General features: G+C 51.6%; 1 protein-coding gene across 2 annotated transcripts in view; it reads left to right on the top strand.

The window, feature by feature from the left end:
- The window catches only part of CHTF18 (chromosome transmission fidelity factor 18), a 35,033-nt gene extending 9,837 nt beyond the window's left edge, over positions 1-25,196 (top strand). The window contains exons 12-22 of one of the 2 annotated variants that reach the window (XM_014608448.3): positions 249-342; positions 427-525; positions 937-1,067; positions 1,461-1,629; positions 3,284-3,508; positions 3,698-3,847; positions 6,777-6,907; positions 15,132-15,276; positions 19,337-19,468; positions 23,786-23,843; positions 24,912-25,196. In XM_014608448.3, the coding sequence (XP_014463934.1) occupies positions 249-342; positions 427-525; positions 937-1,067; positions 1,461-1,629; positions 3,284-3,508; positions 3,698-3,847; positions 6,777-6,907; positions 15,132-15,276; positions 19,337-19,468; positions 23,786-23,843; positions 24,912-25,054 (1,477 nt within the window). In that variant the 3' untranslated portion in view covers positions 25,055-25,196. The remainder of the gene's footprint in view (positions 1-248; positions 343-426; positions 526-936; positions 1,068-1,460; positions 1,630-3,283; positions 3,509-3,697; positions 3,848-6,776; positions 6,908-15,131; positions 15,277-19,336; positions 19,469-23,785; positions 23,844-24,911) is intronic. The other variant, XM_014608449.3, reaches the window with a different exon arrangement.
- Positions 25,197-25,205: the final 9 nt, after the last annotated feature.

Genomic DNA, 25,205 nt, shown 5'->3' with positions numbered 1-25,205 from the left:
CCACTATCAACCTAGGTGCCTGGCTTCATCACTCCGTCATGTGCTGTTGGCAGACATTGGCATCCTTCACCATGCCAGCCTGGTGGGCTGCTGGATTCAGGAAGACCTTTGCCCCATGGACAAAACGTCCATTGGAGAAGGGGGTTAGGCCTGGCCTGTTGCTACAGATCCTATGTTTTCATGTCACATCTGTTTTTCCCCCGTTGCTTGAGTTAATCCTTCAAGGCTCGTCTCTGTCTCTCTGCCAGGTATGTCCCCGCTCTGAGGCAGCTGAGGCAGCAGGCTTTCCTCTTAAACTTCCCCCAGACTGCGCCCTCCAGAATGGTGCAGCGGCTCTGCGAGGTGTGTATTGGCCCAGAGCGCTTCCACCCTTGGGCTGTGTCTGGGGGAGATGGGAGCTAACGCCCCCACTTCCCTCTTCTGCAGATTGCCCTCCGGCAGGGCATGAAGGCAGACATGGGAGCACTTATGGCGCTGTGTGAGAAGACGGAGAACGACATCCGATCCTGTATAAACACCTTGCAGGTACAGCAGAGCTCACACAGGTCTTCTCCCTCCCCAAATCCCAGCCTGCCCAGGAACTCCCACCCCTGCCCTGCTTTGCTGAAGCTGCCCCTAAAGGGACCAGTTGTTAATGGTCGCTTAACATAGGCTGCTGGCTGGGATAGACCCTCTTTTTCACTCCAGACTTCACCTGGATTCAGGCAGGCGACTTGGAGGAAAGGTGTTATGGCTGGTCCCCAAAGCATCTGTCCAGCTGCATGTCCTCGGGCATCTTTATGAAGTCAGCCTGGGATGTTTTCTTAGCACAGCCTTGAATGACTGGTCAAGCACTATCCAAAGTTTCTCCTCCCTTCCCTACCTCCTGTTATCTTTTTTTTCCCACCCCCCATGTTCTTCAGTGCATGAAATCTAACTTCTGCATTGTGTTTCCAGTTCTTGCATGGCCGGGGCAAGAAGGAGCTGAGTGCGAGGATGGTGCAGACGATGAAAATTGGCTTGAAGGACCAGAACAAGGGGCTCTTCTCCATCTGGCAAGAGATCTTCCAGCTCCCCAGAATTCAGAGGTGCAAGCGAATGTTTGTTAGGTCACCAGCCTATGCAGAGCAGAACCGCTTTGCAAACAGACTCTCCTGGGTCCCATGCATGTAGTTCAGGGGACCACTGAGGTGGAAAGGAGAAGCTGCTTGCATTTTGCTTGCCCTGGGGAAATCAGAAATTGCTGTTGTGATGCTTGGGTCGTGCTTCATGCATTGCAGCATGAAGGACTTTGTTTCAGCGGCTCTAGGGGCGCTTGTCTGTTGTCTTGTTTCACCTGCAGCATTGGCGGTAGCGGTGTCAAAACTCGCCCGTTTATTCTGTATGGCCCTAATGGGTTACCGCTGGATTGCTGCACCCTTTGGGTGCGCGGGTGTTGCTCAGTCGTGCTGTTTGACATCATGCCTTCTCTCCTCTCCCAGACACAGAATAGGAATGGACCCTTCTGTGCCGAACCAGATCCTCCTGGGAGGTGATGACGGCTTGTTGAATGTGACTGGGGGCAGGACTGGTCTTAACACCTCGTCCCAAAGGTTCCTTCGCATCCTGCATCTCGCCACCACCTCTGGGGAGCACGAGAAGCTCACTCAGGTATGGCAGCCTCCCTGGGAAAACCAGGGGTCTCTGACTCCCCCCAGGTGTCTGCCACCCTGAAAACTGGCTAATGCTCACAGTGGATGGCCTGGTGGGCAATTTTAATGCATCGATAAGCAGCTGAATAGTTCTGAAGGCTGAGCCTGGTACTGGGACGTGGAGGGAGGGAAGAGCAGTGTTTCACCGTGGTTCAGCCGGGACGCCAAATGACTTCCATGTGCTCTCACGGTCGCTGTTAGATAAGAGGATCTTGTCACCCTACCCTGCCTCAGGGCCCTACCACACGTTCAAATATAAAGCTGGATAGAAACCAGCTATAAAGTTGTTCCACATTTTCAAGAACTAACTTTGTGGCTGGCGGCCTCTTTTTACAGCTGGATGGATGTTTTTATGCAGTGGCAATTACTTTGCACATGTGGCCGGTCTACATTTATTGCATGATTAAACAGTTAATGGCGTAATATATGTAACGTGGGGCAGGGGCCAGTGGCTCAGGTGGCAACGACTGGACCCCACCGGGATCTCGTAGCGCCTGTTGGGTTATGTCGTGAAGTGGCAACCTCGCTCCTCTCTTCTGTGCAGCTTCAGCTCAGCCTTGACTTCAGCAGACCCGGGTCTGCTTTCTAAGCCACCCGGATGGGAGAGGTAGCAAACCCACGTCCTTATTCTATGTAGGGGGACAAAAAAGGAAGAGAAGAGTTTTTTGCATGCATGGTGCTGGCAATAGCATTGCTTTGCTGCTTTATGCCAGCAGGATGTGTGGCCCTATATGAACACATGTGCTAGCATCTGCAAGCTCTGACTTGGGTGACTCTAAACACGTCCTTTGAGAATTGGCATTATTCTTGGCCAAGACCCTCAGCAACATGGGCGAGATGCTTGTATTTTGGGGACATGCTGATTGGTTCCTGTACCCATTTAGGGATTAATCTCTGGAGGCTGCGACAGCAGCTGTGACAATTTGGGTGGAAGTGGAGCTTTACCTTGAGGCCCTTGTTTGTAAATGAAATGTCTGTGGTTTCAAATGCATTCAGTCCCCGGCTGGTGCCAGTGCTAGAAAGGGGAAGGTGGATGTTTCCTTTCAGAGGCAGGGCAGATACCTGCTGCTGGCAGCCCTGACAACTTCACCTCGCCTGGATTTGTTGGATTTGTTCCTTTGAAAGTATTCAGGCTGGCACGGGGGGAGGGAGTGCCTGTCTTACAGGAGGAGGCGACATGACTGAGCAAACCAAGTTGCAGCCAGAGGAAAGCTAGGAGGGAAGTGGGGTGGATATGGTTGGAGTCTAAATATGCAAGGGGGTAGATGCTAGGGAGGGAGAGGAGTTATGGGAGCTGAAGGACGGGGTTGGCATGAGGAAAACGGGGTGCAAACTCGGGATGCATTCGGGCAGAAAGTTAGAAGGTGTCTGACTGCAAGGGGGTGACCCAGGACGCTCCTGCTTGTTGGAAATCTCGGATGCACCAAACCATCCCCGAAGGCAGTGGGGGGGACTGCTGTACTCATGCAAACAGCATTAGCTCTGGGTCGTGCCTAGTACTAACGTGCAGCGGTGTGGTGGAGTCTCCCATGAAGCCCAGACTCGCTGCCCACGAGGGAGAAGCCCTCTGGCCAAGGGCACTGCGTAACCCTGCTCCGTGCTGTTCCTGCCAGGGCCTGTTCGACAACTTCCTGAACATGAAGTTAAAGGATTCCAGTTTCGGCTCGGTGTGCCTGGCCCTGGAGTGGCTGGGCTTCTCCGACGTCGTGAACCGCGCCATCCTGCACAGCCAGAACTTCCAGCTCCTGAGGTACCTGCCCTTCCTCCCCGTCGCCTTCCACCTGCTCTTCGCTTCCTCCAGCATCCCCAGACTGGCCTATCCCAACAGCCAGCATGAGGCAAGTACCAGGGAGCGAGGTCTGCACTATGAGGTGGGAAGCCCTTAATAGGCGTGAGGTGGTTACAGTTGCATCACCAGTCTGGGATCGGGGCGGAGGTTTAGAGTTGGGGTCTTGGAGGTCTTGCCTCGGGATGTCAAACCGTCTGAGCCCAAGAGCTCACGGCGTTTCTGCTGTGTCTCCAACCAGGCCCTGACCAAACTGAACCAGATGCAGAACCTCATCCTGTCCATGGTATCGGGGATCACGCCCAGCTCCCGGAGCCGCGCAGGGATGCAGCCCCTGGTCCTCGAGGTGCTGTGTTTGCTCCTGGATATCATCTCCCCAAAGCTCCGGCCGGTGAGTGGTCCCTGCTGGGGCTGGGTGTCTGGGCAGGGAGTGGGTGCCCCGTGTCCTTACAGCGTTTGCCTATGCTTTGCAACATGCCCCAGACACAACTGAACCTCCCAAAGTGCTGAATAATTCACCCCAGCAGAGCAGAAATGGACTGAGATGGCTCCTTAGATCCAGATGTCCCAAACATTGGCAGATCGCAGTCCTGGGTGCGGAGGCTGTAGGAGAGTGCTGAATTCTCGTAGGTGAAGCCAGTGGAAGCTGCTACTGCTCTGTGTGTGTGTGTGTGTGTGTGTGTGTGTGTGTGTGTGTGTGTGTGTAAGACAGAGAGAATATGCAAACTGACATGTAACTTCATAATTCTTAATTGCACACATACAGGATAGTGCATTTCCACAGTGAGGCCCAAACACTTCTGTTGGGTCCTTCGTGTCTCAGGGTGTGACTTGCCTATGTTTATGCAGCAGATGGTAGAGAGGAGCAAAATCCTGGGCTGCACTACAGAAGAGCTGTGGATTCAGGATGGGAAGGTCTTTAAGCGACATGAATGGGTTGAGACCGGGTGTCACCCAGCGAAGGGGGAGCGTGGTAGGCTTTCTGGAGCCTGCCGTGTTTCCGATCGTGGGCTGTGCTCAGCCCAGGTTGTTTGAAGCACCGGCGGCTGCTTGTTTTCACGCTCCGCTGTCTGAAATACCCCTGGGAAGGAGAGCCTGAAACTCCAGGTCCAAAGGGCTGTCCCTGGCAGCTCCGTGCAAACACGACATTAAAATAGCCCGGGAAAGCAGCATCCCTGGGGGGTTGTTCAGCTGGGAGTTATTGGGCTCCTTGGAAACCATCTGAAAACAATTTCCCGAAGCTTTCATTTATTAGCCTCATGGTAGGAATCGTTCCCGGTCCCGGTTAACACTTGTAGCTCAGCCGGTGCCTCTGCTGTCCTGGGTTTAGGATGAGGGGAAGGAAGAAAGGGCAGAAGGAGCCTGTGGGGCTGACGTCTCTGGAGAGATGCGGCAGGGACGGTGTCCAGGAAAGCTTCCCACCCGCTCGGATGTAGGGTCTCCCTGGCTGACCCAGTGCAGGGCCCTGAGGGAACAGATGAGCTGGGTTCATGGGTTTGACTGTGAGGGTCCTGTCTATTGGGACCTTGATTTAAGACTCAGCAACAGGTTTCACGTCGGCTCCGGAGTCGCTATCTGCACGGGACGGAGCCGATGGGTGGGAAACGGCAGCTTTTTTATAAGAGGCACTTGGCTTTGGGTAAGGTGAGGGATTGATCTTGCAAGAAGCTCCATGGGCATTGCCGGGAGCAGGGGGAGCCGAGCGCTTTGCAGTGCAAGAGCCTTTATTTCCCCCTCTACAACTCACCTGTGTGCTCCTGAACGGCCCTGACTTGGTTGTAAGGCTGTGATTCTTACATCATTTCTCTGCATTGCAACCACCGCTGCATCAGACCAGTGCTTCCAGCAAGCCAGATCCCATCTCTGATGCTGGTCGGCTTCAAAGAGCCTCCTGCTGTTTTGCATCGCGGGGATCCTTTGCAATCTGCCTGCTGGGGAGCCATTTAGTCCTGGGCTTCTGCCCTGGCCCTGGAGCCCATTCCCTTTGTAAGGATTTTTGGGGGGGAGGAAATGGCTGTCTTGCTCCCCGTGGGATGCAGGATGCATCCGCTGGGTGCACCTGGGCTGCAGGAGAGGCACCATCCCATCACCCGGCTGTGCCAGGCTTGCTCTCAGCCCCTGAATTCCCCCGTCCGTCGAAGCTTTATCCCTGGCGACCTTCCCCTGCTCTCAGACTTCAGGGGACAGTTATGTAAAAAGCCTTTTGGGAGAGGGCTTGGAACAAAACCCGCTCCCTAACCAGTGTCTTCAAACCAGTGCTTTGTGGTAAGGCAGTTGCATTTAGTCAAAGCCCTGGGATCTTGAGATCGGGTTTCTGTCGAGATTTGGTGTTTCTGCTGCAAAATCTCAGCTGCTTGGTTTGTCCCATAGTCCACATGTGTGCAACTTTCAGTGAAGCCTGTGTGCACCGGGGGATACCGATGAGCTGGTTTTATTTGTAGGGACCACGAAGAGTTAATCTGAAGGCTTCGGACTACAATTCCTCTTTCTTGCACTTCGCTGTCTGCACCTCTCGAGAGGTCCTTTTGAATGCTTGCTGGTTACCAGCCCCCACCCCAAAAATGGCTGTATTTCAGCGACAGTAGGAAGACGGTCAGACTCCGCCGGCAGAAATATAAGCATCAGTTGCCTAGGTGCAGCACGTAGGGACGTTTCGTGGCCTGTGGATCCAGGGCTGCGTTGCCCCGTTATGGCAGGGCCAGTCTGGCGTACCTGCCCTGTAACCCCCCTGCATTTAAATCTGCAGCTGGGAGCTGGGTTCGGCTTCAGCACTCTGCTCCCAGAGATCAAATGAGGCTTCATTAGAGACCCCGGCGGACAGGCTTCTTGACCTCTGCGGGCAACGCGTGAGCGGTGCTTGCTTTCCAGCTAATCCCTCCATGCTAGCGGGTGGGGGCTCCCCGGTACAGCCCGGCATTAGTGCTTGAGCCTCAGGAAATCCCGCGCTGGCACTGAAGGTTTATTGGCACCTGCCAAAAGCTGAACGAAAGGCCCTGCCCTTCACCCACCGCAGCTGTCGCCCTTCTCCGGACTGAGACCTGAGGGGGGTGAGCAGAGGCCTTTCAGGCCCAGCGCCAAGTGGAAAGGGGCTTTATGCCAACCAGGGGCTGTCTCTGGTCTCTCTGAGGGCTGCGGAGGTCTTTGCCATTGCAGAGTGTAATGGGGGACACCTGGTGTCCATCCCTGCTCTGCTACAGGCTTCCTGGATGCCCTCGGGCAAGTCACCCAGCCTCTCCATTCAATAGAGGTAAGAAGACTTGTGAAGATGGTGGGTGCTTGTGGAAAGGGGTCACCTTTTGGGCTGTTTCTCTTGTCTGCAGGTGAACACGCAGCTGTACAGCCTCAAGGAGAAGCAGCAGCTGGCCAGCCTGATCAGCACCATGCTGGCCTACAACCTCACCTACCACCAGGAGCGCACGCCGGAGGGGCAGTACATCTACCAGCTCGACCCGTAAGTAGGCAGCGACACGCCGTGAGCGGCTTTGGTGGCATCCACGTGTCGGGGAGCGGTTGGCAGAGATGGAAGGTGACATCTTAAAAGGGAACAGAGGGCAGACATTTTCTTGGTGGGCTCCATCTCTGTGGGCTTCGCTGTCCTAAGATACTGGTGAGGCCAGAAGGCTTCAATAGGGAATCCAGCATCGACATGGCAAATAGAAATATCCTGAGTTTGGGAAGGGACTGAAGCCCTGCCATGCCTTGTGCCATTTGTCAGCCAGCTCTGGAAGGTAGGTGAAAATGCATGTCGGCCGTGCCAGTGGCACGGGGCAAACACCTTCCCCTGGATGACAACTAGTCCCTTTGCTTTCTAACTGTGCCACTAGAAGGTGTGACGTTCACAGTTGGACTGGAAGATGTCCTCCTCGTAGGGCAGAAGTTGCACGGGAGCATCCCAAAGTTTAGTAGCCAGTGCCGGGGGCAGGGAAAAAGGCAAATGGATAATGCTTTCCTATCGGCAGTCTAGGACGTTTCTGCAGTCGGGAGCTGGGAGGGGAACGGGCTATGCCTTTGTCAGGTTCGGCTTTATTTTTTTGAAAAACAACTTAGCTTTTAACCAAAGTTTCCTGCCTTTTGACAGAAAGGTCAGCAGCGTCCCTTCAAGGCGCAGAGCCATCGCTGTTTGGTTTATACCATGTGTGCTCGAATCCAAGACGAGCTTTTCCCCCACTTAACACAGGGAAATGTCTACATTTTCCATGTATGGAGTCTAATGATAGCGGGTTGTCTTGCATGCATAGTCGTCTTGGATTCAGGTCAATACGGTAATCGGTGCCAGGATCAGGTTCACTGCAGTATTTGGGGAAAGGGCAAGTGCTTTTAAGTGTTTCCGAGGCCGGGAACAGAAAGCAGCCGGGCTGAAATTATCCTGTTGTTTCTCTGCTCGCGGATTTTAAACACATCACCTTCCCACCCGCTCGCCACCCCCTCTTCCTTGCTCTCTGCTCACTAATCAGCCTTGGTTTGATCCTCTTTTACTTTCACCAATCTGGCTTTTTCGTTTGTTCATTTCTGTAGCAGGTTTTCCTGGATCTCAAGGTCATGCCCTCTTCCTCCTTGGCAGCGTGTTTCTAAATCGGATGCCCTGCAGTTAACTGTTAATAGGCAAAGGGGAGCGAGCAGCTGTTTGCACTTGATTCCCATTAAAAAAAACCCCAAACAATTCCCCAGCAGATGTTTTATCAGTGCTCCCTGGCTATCCCATCTAGTCTAACTGGCATTTGTTAGACTTGTTTGGTTTTAACCTTGATAAAAGAATTGCATCCGTTACAGTGGACAGATTAAGAGCGGATGTTGCTCCGAGTCCCGTGAGACGAACGCGGCCGTTAGGGAAGCTGCGGAGCTGAGAATGAGTCTGTCTTGCGCCTTACAAAAAGGAAAGAAAACCTGTAAGGTAGTAATTAATAGTTATAAGTCAAGTCAAGGGAGGAGGACCTAGTAAATGGAGATCATTTAAGAGCATCATCGGTGGGTCTGGTAGGCTGACTGTAGTGTTGGTAGGTCCAAGGTAGCAGCTCTCATGGGTTGTGTCATCCTTTCTTGACAAAGCAAGGAGCAATGGGCTCAAGCTTCAGCAATGGAGGTTTAGGTTGGATATTAGGAAAAACTTTCTCACTAGGAGGGTGGCAAAGCACTGGAACAGCTTACCCAGAGAGGTGGTGGACTCTCCATCCTTGGAGGTTTTTAAGACCCGGCTAGACAAAGCCGTGGCTGGGATGCTGTAGTTGGGGCTGGTCCTGCTTGGAGCGGGGGTTGGACTAGATGTGACCTCCTGAGCTCCCTTCAACCTGAATTTTCTATGATTCCTCAAAATCCCAGTTACTGGCTATTGTCCCGGGCCTTGTATAAACCAACACGAAGAAGGTTCCCACCTCCAGGAGTGTGTACACCGAGGGCCCTGCCAGATGTTCAAATGTAAAGCTGGATAGAAACCAGCTATGAAGTCGTTACACGTTTTCAAGCACTAACTCTGTAGCTGGTTGCCTTTCTTTATAGCTGGGTGGTGTGAGAATTATGCTGCATGTATGGCCACTCCAAATTTTATTGCACGATTCACCCGTTAATTGTGTAATATATGCAACGTGTGACGGCGGCCTCAGGCCTGTAGACAACGCTGTAGCCCCAAACCGCTTGCTCCAGCTCCCATATAAAGAGGACGAGTGCTCCCCGGTGTTTCATCTCGCACATTTTCATGCTTTCAGCCGTTTGGCCAGGTCACAAATACATCTCACACCAGATTTTCACATTTGATTTGCATTTGTGGCTGACAATGGGTGATTTCAGGAAAAGGTGGGACAACCACAAGCTTCTTACTGGGTTTTTTTTCCTTCTTCTTCTGGTTTTTTTGGCACTTTTAATCTAACATTTGTACCTCGGATTGAGCAGAGACGAATTCTGGCTGTGCCAACACCCCTGAGCCGCGTTCATTATTTTTACATTACTTTGCATCAAGATCCATTTGCAAATGATGAGTAGATGATGTGAGCATTGAACAGATGTGAGTAGTGTGCGCTGTAGAGGCTTATAAGCACCTCAGCAGAAGGTGTTTGTGGAGGGCCCTATCCATGGGTATCAGCGATTTTGTGCCAGGTTTCTCAAATAAAGGATTAACCCTTTAGTGAAATGACTTTTTGAAATCCTTTATTAACCTCTCCTATTGTAAATGGAACCTGAATGGGAAGCATAACCATGGTTTATGTCTCTGTAGCACCCAGATTGTACCACTCCTGATCACTAGGGCCTATGAAGCAGGCTGCCCAAGCCTCAGGCTACGATGGGGGCACTCTCCATCCCTTCTGAAGCTGGTCACTGGGCCCTTGACCGGGCAGAAAGCATCATCTCGGCAGTGCCTGTGGCCGACGCAGGCAGGGAGCGAGTTATCTGACTGATGCAGGATGGAGGGTAGGAGCAGATGGGACTTGTGCTCGCTCATCTCTTGGGTGCTTTGGAAAATCTCCCCCCGAAATGTCAAAAAGCGCTTCTGCTCCTTCCTTTCTTGCAAACGCAAGGAGTCTTTTTGCAAAGCGCTTCCAAGGTTAATTCTGCTGAAACGTCCTCTTGTTCCAAATCCCCTCTATTGAGCTAAGGGGCTTAGTGGCAGTTTCGGATATAAATGCCTTCTGTTTTTGTGTGTTTGTTCGGTGGGGCTGGTTGCCCCCCTCCCTCCTCCCGGTTTTGCATCGCTGAGCTGCCTCTTTCCAGGAATGTGCTAATATGTCAGTGATCTCCCACCCTCCCCACGTGACCTCTTAGGGTTTGGGTGTGGGGCGGGGGGACGATTCTCCCTCTCGAGGGCAGCACGGAGGGAGGGTTTGCATCGTGTTGTCTCGGCACCTGCAAGGTTGCACGCTGCGCCTTGAGCGGATGGCGGAGTAGCGAGATGGTTTGTTTGCTTTAATCGGATTAAAGCAGGGAAAGCAGCTGCTTCTTGGGTGTGAAGAGCCGGCAGAGGAAGACCCGAAGATGTCGGCCGCTCTCCGTTTGCCCGCGGGTCGCTAGCATGCTGCCCGAGCCGCTGCTCCTATGTTCCAGGCTCGCTGCCATGAGACTCTGTTCATCACCGACTGGGGGGTGCCACTGGCGATCGCCTTGCTGCTCCTCGGGTTGATCTACCTGTTCATTTACCTGCCTTCCACGGTCCAGCAGTCCACCCTGGACGAGACGGCGAGGAACTTATCGGAGAAGTACAGTCACCATGGCCTGAACCTCGCCAAGCAGTGAAAGACTCCTTCCTCTTGACAGGGGACAGGTGGACTCTCGAACGACCGGTGCAACATGAGACCGCGCTTGATGGAAGGAAATGGCAGATGCGGATGGAGAGAGAAAGCTTGGATTGACGGCAGCGTCTCATTGCCGTGAGAAGGAAAACTTGACATACAAGGTTTCTCGGGATCCGGTTTCCCAGGACAGGACCCTTGCCGGGATCCTGTTTGCAGACGTTGCGTGTAGCTCTCCCCATGAGTTCCCTCCAGACCCAGACCAGTCCAGTCGCCTTCACCAAAACGTTCACTTGGAGCAATTTTACACCTGGCTGATGAGTCGGTCTAAGGCCAACTTCACATCCCGCCAGAACGGAGCTGGAAGGAGACAACCTCTTGCACTCGGAAGCATTGACATTCCCCAAAAACATGCAGCTCAGCTCAGGGATGATAGTTATCTTTTCTTGTGAAATTTTGTGGGAGGTTAAACGCTCAGGCTGCATCTGCACGTTGAGGCTGGTTTCGATCCTAGAGGGGCACAGTGGCTTGAAGGCTGTGTTTGCCCAGTGCAATAAAAAATAGGTTTGGTCACAGATTTGCAGTGTAATGAGCTAATCTGTCCAGGGTCCGTTCCTTGTTTTAAGTGGTCCACACGATGTAAAACCAGAGGAGAGACTAATGTGGACTAATGGGGGGATGTCTGTGTTGCTAGAGGTCTCTTTGTGTAGCTCTGATTGGTATTGTTGGGTTGTACAGCATTGCTCTGGCTGTGCCGCTCATTAGTAGCTGAAAATGAGTTTGTAGCCTTATTAAAAAGCTCGTGGAGAGGCTTGCAATGGGGTGAGTGATGTCTCTGTTCACCTGCATGTGGAGGACATCAAATTTGCTTAACTGGCTGGGGGCTAAAGCCAGTCCCAACGTGTCTTGGTGGTCCACTGCCTTTCCGAAGATTGGGCTCTATTCGCTCTGGTTTGTGGGTGATGCTTGGTGTAACCTCATTGACAGTGATGCGGGTACACCTGGAACAAATTCATCCCCTTGTTTTTTTTTATCTGCTGGGTTTAGTATCAACGCTACTTCATTACTGACCGTGGATCTAGTCATTTTAAAACTTTGTGCTATATACACCTACCATACTCTCAGTTCATCCCAGGCATTGGGAATGCATTACACTGTAAAACTATAGGACCTGGACTAAAGCTAAGAGTTATGCTAATCCATTTTTTGCCTGCAAAGAATTTAATTAAAAGAAAAAATTAACCTGCGTTTAAATCAAAAACCTGCATTTAATTACAGTGAAACCTTTTGTCAAGGGAGTACCCAAGGGACTGTAAAGCTTTGAATTGGCAAACTAATAAGGGTGAAGCTTAACAGGGGGGGCCCTTCTGATTTTAAGGTAAACTGGAACTGTACTCGGGACCTCTGCGGGTATTTTTCTTACGGTCTTTTAAGACCAGTAGTCGTCCCTCTGTTTTTTGGGGTTTTTTGCATGGGTTTCGCTGTATGCATCTTGTTGCTAGCAAACTCCCTCTGCCATAGATGGGCTTGTATTCATTCCTTAACCTTCGTAGAAGCTGCGCACATGGCTTTTTCTGTGGGAAAACGTACAGCTTAGTTCCAGCTGTAGTGAAATGGTGTCATCCCCACTCATCCCCTAAAATGAAATGCTGCAAAACATGGAAACCCCATGACATGAGCTTGTGGCAGGCATCTGCTTTAATGCTTGGTGTTTAAGTTTGAGCCTGGGCTTTTTCTTGTGCTGGTGTTTTCTGCTGTGCACTGATAATTACTGTAACAAAGCCTGTGCAAAGCTGTGTGGTGTCCTATTTGCACCCCGGGGTGCACAGTGTTGCACCAGTGGAAAACCAAGACACCGAGATCCGGTCCCTTCCCTTCTCGGTGGCAGTTGTTTCAAGCTGAGGAAGATTCAGGAGCGCAGCAAGGTTTGAAACAACCGGAGCCGCGTTTAAAAACGACACTCGGTTTCTGAAGTTTGTTCCCTGCAGATCCAGAGGCTCGTCTTACCCCTTTATTGCTTCTCGTTAAGGGTGGCTGACAGGAAACCGGGAAGGAGCAACTTTCAGTCCCAAACTAGGAAGCTTATCGAATGCAAATAAGACATAAAATAGTTAGACGAAGGTGGTAATTGGGTTGCTGAGAGCGGCTTAGGCTGCGTTCCCGGTTTAACTGTACTGGCAACGGCTTTCGTTCAAGCCTGATGTTTAAATCCCATTAAGAATAAAAACTGCTTTGCTTCACCGCAGTGACTCCCGATGGCCGTATTTCCATGAAATAAATGACAGGAGGTGGATAGGATCCGTTCTCTCCTTGCTACGTAGGGTGCCGGCTAGGATGTTGTGGCCAAAGGCTTCCCCAGCAGCATCTGCAGGTTGCTTTATTAAAACCATTAACTCAGTAGGACACTTTTAATACAATAGGCAACTTTAAAAAAACCTGCGACACAGCAGGCTGTGCTCCAACACGGGCTGTAGGCCCCGGGGTGCCTATATCTGCACTGCTTCCTATGCTTGTCTTCTGTATCACGAGCTTGGTTGACTTAGCTGCGACTGAATCCACATCTGGCCGGACCTGGAGGTGGGGGTTAATTTTGGATCGGGTGATACAGCTCTTTATTGATGTGCAGCTTCCTCCAGAGCCCTTGTGAGGATGAGGAGACCTTAGGGATGTTGCCTTTATTCCCTCCCTTGCCATTGATACCGGCAGTCCTGCATTCGGGCACGGCACTTCAGACCTCGTTAAGTCTCAAGAGATTGAATTTGCTCTCTGTTTCAGTCTAGATCCAAAGCCTGGTGCAGTAAATGGACCGAATCCCACGGGTTTTGGATCAGGCATTAAAGCCCCAGCATCAAAGGGAAGACCAGAGATTAACACCCTTCTCCTTGGAGATGTCCTCTACCACTGTCCCCATCTCGATTCCTGTTAGATGCACGCTCTGCCTGTAGCGGGATGGGCCGGGCACTTAAGCTGTAGGAATTATCTGCTCCCCAGTTTCATTGCCATTTTTGTTGCCTAGTTCTCCTCTGCCCTATTCCCTTAATCCATTTAATCCAGGATTTCTCAATGAATAATCTTCTAAAAATATTTTAAACCCAGGGCACCTATTTGGTTTAGCTTCTGCAGCAGCTCAGTGGCAGGGTACTAGAACAAAAGGGAATAAAGGGGTGAATAACTCAGCTTTTGGAGGCACTGGTAGAAGGTACTGACCATGTGTGGTCCAGGCATTTTACTGCTTTCAGGGTTTGCTCTCAGCTCAGTGAGGCTGAGATTGGGACCATGAGATTGAGACATAGCTAGTCCTAAGTAAGATTAAGAGGCAGCTTGATCACTGCAGATAAGTGCCTGCACGGGGAGAGGATATCGGACGCTAAAGAGCTCTTTGTTTTAGCAGACAAAAGCATATCGTGACCCAGTGGCTGGAAGCCAAAGCCAGATAAATTCAGACTAGCAATAAGGCATGTGCTCCTGACAGCCGGGGCAATTAACCACTGAAGCCGTTTACCAAGGGACGCCACGGAGGCCGCATTGCTAGGAGCCATTAAGTTGGAATGGGAAGGCTCTTAAGAAGATGCATTTTAGTTCAGCTGCAATTAGCAGGCACGGTACCAGAATGACTAGCTGACGTTCCCGGCCTGTGGCGAGCAGGAAAGTCTCGACGCGGGTTGTAATGGTCCTTTCTGGTGTTGCAATCAGTCTCTGGAAAAAGGACAAGCCTGTTTAGAAAGAGAAGCAAGCTGGTGATCACCAAGAGCATGCAAGTCCTTTGAATCTCCCCATGCTGCTGTGCAGAGCAGTGCACAAAGGGCCATTTCACTGCTGCTGCTCTGGCGTGGATAAAGGGAGTCCTGGCTCCCCCGGGGCTGTCGGGCTGGCTCCCTGTACTGCTGTTACACCACTCACAATAAATCAAAACTGCAAAAACGTGTAGCCCGCCTTGAATTCTTGATGGTTTAAAATCCCTTGGATTGATGCTGTTTTGGAAGGTGACTTTAAAGGTATTTTTTTTCCAGAGAGAGAGATCTCAGCACAATCCTGAGAGGCAGGTCCATATTTAAGGGTGGGGAAAGTTAGCACAAGGAAAGATTGACCTGTCCACAGTCGCAGAGAGAGGAAATGGGAAGGGATGGAAAGGTCTCCTCGCTCCTGGCCCCTTGCCCTATCATTGCCACACCACGCTCCCTTCTCTCTTGTTCTGAAAAGAAAGAGAGAGAAGAACAAATGCTCTATAAATCGCCATCGGCTGTGCTGAAGGCGAAACAAAGCCTCCAGATCCGTAGTCGTGCAGCCCAGCAGAGATGCTGAAAAGCACAGATATGGGAGACGGGCACCTCATTGAACTCCAGGCCTCTGCCAGCTGCAAGGCTGAGAGATGCCACCCACTAGTGCTTGCACATGGGCCCCATCTCTTTACCATGCTTTTCTTTTTCCTCCCCCCACAACCCGCTCTTTCGTTCCCTGCAGGAACGTGGAAGACGTCTGTAGATTCCCAGACCTCCCAGCTCGGAAGCCGTTGACTTACCAGGCCAAGCAGCTCATTGCAAGAGAGATCGAGCTGGAAAAGATGCGGAGGACGGAAGCCGTGCTGCAAGCCCGCAACGCCAGCCAGGTGGGCAGGGGACAGCGGAGGTGGGGGGCACAAAGGGAACGATTGTGGCAGGCTCATGAGGACCGCGGTAGCAGGTGCAGGCTACGCAGACCACGGTGGCAGGGGGAATAGCAACGGCTGAGCCTTTGCAAAGTGACTAATGATTTTGGAGGAAAACAATGCCATGCCGTGGCTGAGGATCAGACCCCGGGATGCATTCTCCGTTTGGGCAGGCCCCCAAACCACTGGTCCCCTTGGACAGCTTGGGGCAAAGTGGCTTTTCTCTCTCGTCCCCTGGTGTTATAGGAATACCTGCAAGCTCTGCCCAGCTTTTCCACTTGGCAGGGAGCAGGGAGAGGAGGCCTTTCAGCTGGCAGGTTTCCTGCAAAGCAGAGCGCAGTCTGAGAGCTTTCGCTCTGCTCATGAAATCCGGGATTATAATCCCTCCCCCATCAGCACTTGTATTTTATGCACCAGACCCCCATGTCTGTCCTTGGCTTAAAGCATGCCCGCCAGGCTAGGGTGGCCTGGAGCTAGGCTGCGGTTGCCCAGCTATAAATCCTTATTGCCCTTTAAAAGACGGCGAATTGGGGGGCAGCAATGTGGGTTTAGACCATCTGACTGCAATGGGCACGTTTTGGGGAAGAAGCTGACTAGCGTCTTATCCCTGCAGCGAGGCCCGGCTTCTGCTTTTCCCAGTGCACAGTAACTACCTCGTTATCTCTTATTACACCCTGCTGCCTGCTCTCTCCCCAAAGCCCTGTGCAGCGTGAGGTCATTTTCTCCATCGCCAAGAGGAAGGGCTTCCCTGGCAGTGTCTGGGAGGGTAAATCACCTCTCCTTTGCCGCATGGTAAAAGCGTGCGAGGAGGCTGTTGCTGCAGAGGAACAAAGCCATGAAGTCGATCCTAGCTTCCTTTGTAGCAACTCATCCCCGTGCCCATCCCCTGGGTCAGGAGAGTCACAAACTGCTCTGACGCATCCATCCAACGGACCGATTTGTTACCGCAGCTGTTCTGGCTAGCTCCCTCTTTCATATGACAGTTTAGGTTTACAACATTCATAGATTAATACCTAAATTTGATAACCAGTTTGACTGCTTCAGGGGTAGCTGCATGGTTTGATTTTTTTTAGATCGCCCTTAAATGATCTAACAGGGCAATTGTTCTGAAAAATCGCACCACAATCGCAAACCAGACTCTCTTTGATTCTCCATTTATGGAGTCAGTGTCCGCATTTTTCATGAAGTGTCTGGATGTGATTCAGGGAGGACCAAATCTCTCTTGGTAGGTCAGATCCTGGCTGGGGGATTGTAGGGTTGCTGGATAACGCTTCGATGGCCTTGATGATGTGCAAAGGGAAGGGAGTTGATGTGGGAGTGGAGTGGAGGGGAGGGCAAGTTGCCTCCACCCTGCAAAGCACAGAGCACAGACCTGGTCCTTGCTGGGAGATGGTTAAACTTAAAACCTCTTGAATTTGACTTCCCTGATGGCTGCTTTTCCCCTCCGGAGACAGGAGCTCAGTCGGGTAGTGGCATGAAGGCTCCACTCGAGGCCCCGTGTGCCATGCCCCATGCCCGCCCGCCAGCCAAGGCTGTCTCCACTTACAACTTTCTGCTCTTTATACATTAGCAGCCCTGAGCTCGGCGGCAGAGCCCTGAGACGGTGGCGCCTCCGTGGCAGAAAACAGGGATTGTTCGTCTGGAACAAAGACTGAGCGGGGACGGAGCAAAGTGGGGAAGCGAAGAGGCTTTGAAACGGCTTCATTTAAGCTCATGTAGTTTTAATGACTTTGAGCGGAGCCTTCCCTTGGCACAGCTGTGTGAGATAATTAATCCTTAAGAGCTGCTTCTTGTAGGAGAGGGTGTTTTTTTCAGGGAGCACGAGTGCGGAAATGCGGCGGTATAGAAATCTCGGAAGGGTTCTTGTTTGCCTGGTGGCTCTGGGGACACCCGGGACCATGCAGCAGTTGCCGGCGCAGGCACTGGGCGAGCTTCAGAGTGACTGCAAGGAGCAGTAAAAGGAGAGAAGAGACTTACCAATAGATTAGCAGATGGATGGATAAATGGATAGATTTGTCTACATATCTGTCAAGACATAGATACTGTCAGGATAGCTAGATATATAAACAGGCCTATCTGTCTGTCTGTCTATCAAGACATATATACTGTCAAGATAGATCATCTATCTGTCTATCTGTCTATCTATCTGTCAAGATGTAGATACTGTCAAGATAGATAGATTTGTCTATCTATCTATCTTAACAGTATATATATGTCTTGATAGATATATAGGCAATATCTATATGTCAAGACATATATACTGTCAAGATAGATTTGTCTGTCTATCTATCTATCAAGACATATATGCTGTCTAGATAGATAGATAGATAGATAGACAAATCTATCTATATATCCTGACAGTGTGTGTGTGTGTGTGTGTGTGTGTGTGTGTGTGTGTATATCTGTCTTGATAGATATATAGACAACATATGTCAAGACATGTATACTGTCTAGATAGATAGATATGTCTGTATATTTGTCAAGACATATATACTGTCAGCATAGATAGATAGATAGATAGATAGACAGACAGTTATATCTATCTATCTAGACATAGATACTGTCAAGATAGATAGATCTGTCTGTCTGTCCTGACGGTATACATATCTGTTTTGACAATATCTGTCTATATGTCAAGACATATATACTGTCAAGATGGATAGATAGATCTATTTTTACTGGGGATAAATCACAGCTCTGCAGTGAAGTCACCCGTCTGGCTTTCAGGTGGGGGATAGCAGTGGGTCTCACCTGAGCTCAGGTACGGTCTGATTCCCAGGTGGGACTTCACGAGGGAGAGATTCACGGGCCCAAACAACTGTTGACTTGCAATGGGGAGCAGGCCCCCAGCAGGCCTCCATGCCATTGAATACCCCTCTCCTTCCCTCCCTACCAGAGACTTGGCAGGTGGCAACAAGGAAATAGAAAAGCTAGACAAGACAAGCAGCTATTTCCTGGGGGAAGGACAGCTGGATCTTGAGGTTTGCCAGAGGTCGGGGACATGGGTGAGCAAGGGAAGGCAGCCACATAGTTTCATCTGCTGCCTTCACCATGCTGGACTGCATGGCAGAGCTGCTGGAAGGAGGGGAGGAAGCTCTGGTCTTGGGATGAGACCCCTTGTCGGGAGCGTTCGAGCTGTCGGGCGCTGGGATATGTGATGAGGGTATAGTTATGCCACCTATACCATGAACTTTGCTTATCCCCTCAGTGAAAGGCCTGTTCTCCACTTCAGTAATGTCCAGGCCTGGGGGTGGGGGGAAAGGAAAAGGCTCTCAAGGGAAAACCCTTCTAGGCTTGCAGGCTTAACTGGAAGCGCGGCCCTGGGGGCAGATTGCTCTCCCTCCACTGTAGACCCCTCTCTGACAGCGGGCTGCACCGAATTAACATTGACCTGTGGTGCAATGCGATGGAGGAGGGAAAGAAGGGTGAAAACCCGTGCGTTTCCCATGTTTGTCCCACTTCCCAAGCAAGTAAAATCTCTTGGTGACACTTTGTCATCAGTCTTGAGGGGACCTTCAGGCCTTTTTGTGGGAGGAGTGAGTTCAACAGCCAGGCAAACCCAACCAAAACCAGAGCTTTATTTCAAAGCCAGTAAGGACTTGTTACAGCCTGACATCCCTGGTAGCACAGTTCGGGCCTGGGTCCCACAGATCTCGGCCCTGTAAAGCCCCTGCCCTGAGGAGCTGGCGGTCGAATTCGACCCGGCAAGCAAAAAGTAGGAGCCACCGGAGAGGTGAAGTGACTTACTGGAGGTCATCCCAATCGAGTCAGGGTTGGACTCCCTTGACTTGGACTGGAGCATCCCGTCCACCAAATAACCTAATCAGCTGATGGTATTTGAACCTTGAGACCCCACGAGCTAGATCTGGATGGCAGCCAAGGGACCTTTGAAAGCACGCACTAAAAATTAGTGGTGAAACAACATCTTTCCCATGCAGAGGCTTCCCAGGCCAAGACTCCTGGCAAAGGAGGCGTTGTAAATGCAACGTGCATCATCCAAATAAACCCTCTCTCTTGACAGGACCCCGAAGGCAACCCGGGTAAAACGGAAGAGAAGCCGGGTGCGAAGGCCAAGACGGCCAAGGCCAGCGGCATCCGCAACCACGAGCGGCGTCTGGAGCACATCATGAAGAACGCCGTGTTCGATGAGAAGGTGAGGGGGAAACCATCGCTTGGAGGCCGCGGTCTCCCAGGCTGGGTTGGTTCCAGGGAGCTGGACCCTGGGGGCTGTTTCCAATTTGGGGTCAGCAATGCGAGTCCAGCCTGGGTGCAGCAGTTTTCATCCGGCAGCTGCCGGTCGGCCTTGATGAAGGGAGATGTGGACGAAGTGTTGTCTCATTGACGTGTGGTTTTCCCGGTGTTTAAATAACCACCATTGTCTTCTGCTCTCTAAAAACACCGTGCCTAGCATGGTTTTTTTTTGATGGCACTCCTGTCTCCTTCCCCGTGGCTGCCCTCTGTCCATGATGCTGTGGGTTCAAGCCCTGCAGTAGGGCATAGGGAGATGCTGTGTGGCAGGAAGATGCTAAACCAGCACGTCCACGTGCGACTGACTGTCCAGATGGAGGATGAAGAGCTCACAGCTCCTCTTTGAAAGCCATGATGTCCCAGGCAGCCTCCCACAGCAAGACATGCCAGCTTTGCCTGTCTCTATGCCACATTCAAGACATGCCAGCTGTGCTAGGGATGCAATTACTCTTGCACTTCTTCCTTCTTTGCTCTCTGCCCCTTCTCCAAAAGCATTGAAATACCACGAAGCAGTTGCTGCAGAAAGAGTCTGAAGGTCTTATATCAAGCTCCCGTTGTTTCTAACCCTGTGCTGCTTTTCAGCCCTCTTAGGCCAGGTCTTTCAATGACGGGACCTAACAGGGCTCAGCTGCATTCATGGGAGCAATGACCATATAAAACTAGCCGTGATGCTCAGCCCTGGGTTTGCAAGGCCTGCGAGAGCTTGGAGGGGCAGGAACGTGGGAAGGAAAGCAGCATTGGCCCCTGTTTCTGTGCAGACGGCAAACGCGCTCCAATTCTGCTGCAGAGAAGTAGCTAAGAAACCTTGTGCCCCCTCCTCTTTTCAAATGGGCTTTGGGATTTGACATCCTGGGAGCCATTAAAAAATAAACAGCGCTTTTCCGAGGGGCCGGACCGCGGTTGCTGCTGCCGACATCCGGCTAAGCCTGCGGTCGTGGAGGTGGCAGATGTTGGGATGCTGCTGCTTTTAATGCTGATTACATAACCCTGCATTAAACGGCCGCGGCGGGCCGTGATCCGTGCTTAAAACTGCTCGCTCGGCTACTCTGGGCAGGCTGCAGCAGCGCTGGGGTGGGGGGCTTTGATTTTGGATCTGAACGCTGCCGGCATTGGGGAGGGGAAGGGGCCAACCTCATGAGCTCTTTTGCAAAGGGCATTGGTGGGGAGGGGAGAAAGGAGGTTGAAAACGGTTATTAATAGCCCTCCCTTTGTCTCTGCAAAAAGGGATTGGATGCTGCGCTTCCCTGAAATGCCTCGGTGGTTTTTATAGCGCATAGAACGGTCCCTATTAAATATTGATGGCAGAATTGCCTTCTCTACAGCAGATGCAGCATTAGCAATATTTATCACCCGGAGGCAAAGCCTTCAGCTGATGTCGGGCTCGGTGGAAGCCGGCGGGGTTGGGGCCTTGATGGCCGGGGGCGATGCTGCATGCGGGACCCCGGAGACCAAGGGGGGCTTTGCCTCTTCAGCTCCCATCCATCCAGCCTGGGTCCCGCTTGGTCCAGGGGGTAAGTCCTGTTACAGCCAGGCCCCAGGGGCAGAAGAAGATGCTGGGAATTGCCTGGGGTCACACAGGGCGTCTAGCCTCTCGCCCCCATGGAGTGAACCCCTCTGTTTGCAGAGCTGATGCAGGAGGCCCTGGGGTCCTAGAGCACCTGGGCCCTGACCCATAGGGTATTTGACCCAACCAGTGCTACGACTAGCCAAAATGGGGACATTTACATTTGCTATGACCCCTTCTGTAGGGAACTGAGCCACGGTTGAACTCCCCGAGGCCTTTGAGGAGTCACTTTGGGTGGCAGGGGTGTCTTGATGTCTGAAATCAAGGACTCTGCAAGGGATCAGTAAATGAATGTACAACTTCCCACCAGTCTCCAGAGCCCTCCGGCTCGTGGGTAGTGAGCAGAGCAGCGCTGCTAGCTACAGCTCATCCCGTAGGTCGTTACATGCCCGTAATCCCACCCAGGAGAAATCAAGTTAATGGCAGATACAACATGTGAGCCCGGGAAAAGACTGCGGCTGCAAGGATGCAAAACCAAGCCAAGGACCCTGTTTTAAAGCAGAAGGATCAACCCAGGAACATCTTGCCTTGGAGAATCCTCTTCCCTGGGGTTCTTCCATCCTCGTGTCCACACCGAAGTCAGGCTGATTGCCACAGCAAGGCCTGGCTGGCTCTCGCTACGCCCTGGAAATCCAGCTGCGAGTTACCGGATTGTAGGCAATTAAGTGAATGAGGGCGATAGCAAAGGAAAGGTTCATGGACCAGCCTGTGCTTGCTTGTTTGACACGGTGCACTGTGCTTCAGGGCCCTGGGGAATTGCTGGAGGTATGTGATGCCTAAATAACCATTGCAGCCAAGATCCCCCTAATCCCAGATGCACCGTGCCCTGTCAGACTCAAGGCTGAGCTGCGCCGGCAGGGCTTGGTCCGTTCCAGCCCGTCGCATCCAGGGTTGCAGACTCTCATCCTTTAAAAGCACCAACTACGGTAAAAATGCAGCAGTGCACGGGCACCAGAGCTTGCTTCGAACACGTTGCCCTGCTGCGCCCTGTCTCTGTTCCTACCGGTCTCTCTTGGTAGTTTAATCATGAAACCTGCCCCTTTGTTTTAGCTGGGCATCCGAGCTTGAAGGGGTTGGCATGTTGGGGGTGAACTCCTTGCTGAGGACACAGCGTCTCACCCCCCCACCCACATCCCCTTTTGCTTTGGCTTTGCTTTCTCAGCGGTTGTCTCTAGGAGAGACATGGGGGGGGGATGCAAAACCTGGTGAGCTGTGGTTTTGCCATGCAAAGCGTGGCACGGGCTTTCAAGGGAGCGGGAGGCTCGGTGTGCCCTCACGGAGCTGAGGTCTTCCCCAAGGAAGGGTGTCTCATATTGCTTCTGCTTTTAAGGCTCCCTCAGGCCAGTGCGTGCAGACTTCAGCCCACGGCTGGTAAGGAAAGCCATCCCATGTCTATGCGGGGGCTGGAGCCCGGAGCCAGCCTGGCCGCACTGTGATCCTCCAGCTAGCTGCACTGCAGCAGCCTTTGGGTCCAATCCTGCCAGCTGGTGTCTGAAGCCCCTTTCCCCCTCCTTCCCAATGATCGCTCCACACCACATCTGGAGTGGAGCCCTTTCTCGTTACTTAGGCTTTGGTCTCTGCCTTCAGGGTGCGGGAAGACACTTGACGGTGCAGGGGCTGTATAGGCTGGAGCCATCGCTCACTTCTCACACCACACTTGTGGGGCATCTGCTGGGATGTCATCGCAGAAACTCAGTCCTGCATCCACGCCCCCAGGCTGGGGTTGCCCCAGTGGCAGTCAGGAAACTAGAACAAGAGAAACCCGTGTGCCTTAGTGTGCTCCAGGGCCCTTGCTCCCATCTGCTCTTTTTGTTGCACTGGATGTCATTAATCTTCGGCTGGAGATAGCAGACTTTTTGGCCCACCCGGGACTACGAAGCAAATCCGAGCATCCTTTAGCTGCCTGGCATTCGGGCTTCCCCAGCAAAGCGTGTGCTAGCACCCCATGGCTGCACAGCAACATGGTTTATAGAGAGGCTAACTGATGGGATGAGTGTGATCCGGCCTCCAGCAAAGTTGTGTGTGTGTGTACGATTCTCCACCTGGTTATGTAGATCAGCATTTCTCACCCCTTGGGTCACTACCCAAAAGTGGGTTGCAAGAATATATGAAAGGGTCACAAACACACTTTAAATATGGGCTCTCCTTTAAAGGAGAAAAGCATGGGAAACGGTGGGGTTTCCCTTGCAGGCTGGCAGCGTTTCAGCCTGCAAGGGGCTGCTTGAGGCCCTCCCCACACCCCACACTCCCCCCAGGAGCGGGGTTCAGGGGTGCAGGGCCAGGGGGGCTGTTTTCTACTTGCACGATTTACTGGGTTGGGACTGGCCACCTTCCTCCTGACTAGTTTTTCCTAGTAACCAACTAAACCTCCCTTGCTGCAACCTGAGTCCGAATCTGTGTCGGCAGAAAAGTAGGATAAAAGGAGATGATCGTTTTTGTTCATAAACTCGAGATTGTGTTAAAAAGAAAGTTTGCAGAGTCGGGCTTCTGAGAAACACTGGGTCTGATGTCACCTAGCAGGACGGTAATACCTAACGCTGCCTTCGTGTACTGGCACAACGGGTTAGCTCCCTTTGCGTGATCCTGCTCCTTCTAGCGATTATAGGATATATAGTGTGAAATGATCATGTTAGTATCTTGTTTTATTGCTTTTGGCAGCCAGCAACTGATTTCTTTGGGCGGCAAATCATCAAGAAACGGGTTTCTCCATCAGCAGGTATGTGCAGAAGAGACCTTATTTAAAGGGGGAGGGTGGAAGGATGCCAAGAGCATGGTGTGGCTTTTTGCGGTAGAAAGGCGGTCTATTTTGTGTGGTTCCGGGTTACTAAAACTGATTCACCAAAAGGGCGGCAATTAGCAATTAACATGGTCTGTTCTGCAACAGCCTGAAGGAGTATATGTACGTGCAAGGGGGCGATGGATACTCAAGGGTCGTTGAGTTAATCCAGCTCTCTGCTTGGAGCAGAAAAGGCTGAATAGTTACAGTATGGAAGCACCCATAACGAACGGTGTAATAAAGACAGCCACAGCTCTGCTCCGGCAAACTTTTCAAGGACATGTTACTTAGCCAAGGAAATTAGACGGGGGCTTCAGTGTTTGCAGAGCTGTGACGTTTCGAATAGGCAGCGCTGGTTCAAGAAGCGCTCGCCCCCAGCTACAGCAAACTGTCTATGGGACAAAGCATTCAGGACTCACGGTAGAGGTGATCTCTTTTATTAAACCAACTCCATTTGTGCAAAAAAAATAATTCTTTAATTGCAAGCTTTTGGGCGCAGAAAGATGAATACACCCTGCTTACCAAGAAACAACTGCAAGGTAAAGATACTATTCCAGCTTTTCTCTGAGCCTAATCTGCATATAAAATGAACTTTTCGAAACAGGAGACTTTTACCACCTTCAAATCTCGTATGAAATGTGAATTTTCATTTCTACCCAGGACAACTTTTACAGCCTTTTTTCTGGTGCCTGATGGAAGGGTGTTTGCACCGAAAGCTTGCAATTTAAGAATGTTTTTCTTATTTGCCAAAATCGAGTTGGTTTAATAAAGGAGATCACCTCGATCACGAGACCTGAATGCTTTTTCCTCTAGACCCATACGGCTACAGTCTGGATACCTTATTTATAGGACCACATATGTAGCAAGGTAACAGTCCATATAGGATCCATTGCCTCACCGTTACTTCCTCAAAGGTCCGTGACCCAGGCTAATGATTCCCACCCTGTTTTAGTCCCTCGATTTTAATCGCGATACGGTTTCTTCTCCCCTCCCACCGTCCCTGCCTAGCAGCGGCCAGTCCAGCATCGGAGCAGGACTCTGTCGAGAAGCAGATCGGGAAGGCCGTTGGGAAGAGCGACGTTTGGTTCCGATTTAACGAGGGCGTTTCGAACGCCGTCAGGCGCAATCTTTACATTAAGGACTTGCTCTAGCGAGAAGCCGCGACACCGAGGAAAGGACACGTTGCAGAACGGAAAGAAAAGCCTCTCGGCTCCCCGCCTGCTACGTGGAGCGCGCGAGGACGAGCCTCGTTCTTACTTTGTTACCCCCCCACTGTTGTTGTGGTTTTTTTGTAAAATATGA

This window comes from Alligator mississippiensis, chromosome 13, assembly GCF_030867095.1.
Source record: "Alligator mississippiensis isolate rAllMis1 chromosome 13, rAllMis1, whole genome shotgun sequence".
Classification (NCBI taxonomy): Eukaryota; Metazoa; Chordata; order Crocodylia; family Alligatoridae; genus Alligator; species Alligator mississippiensis.
The sequence above is the reverse complement of the archived record's forward strand: the minus strand, read 5'-3'. Positions and strand labels throughout refer to the sequence as shown.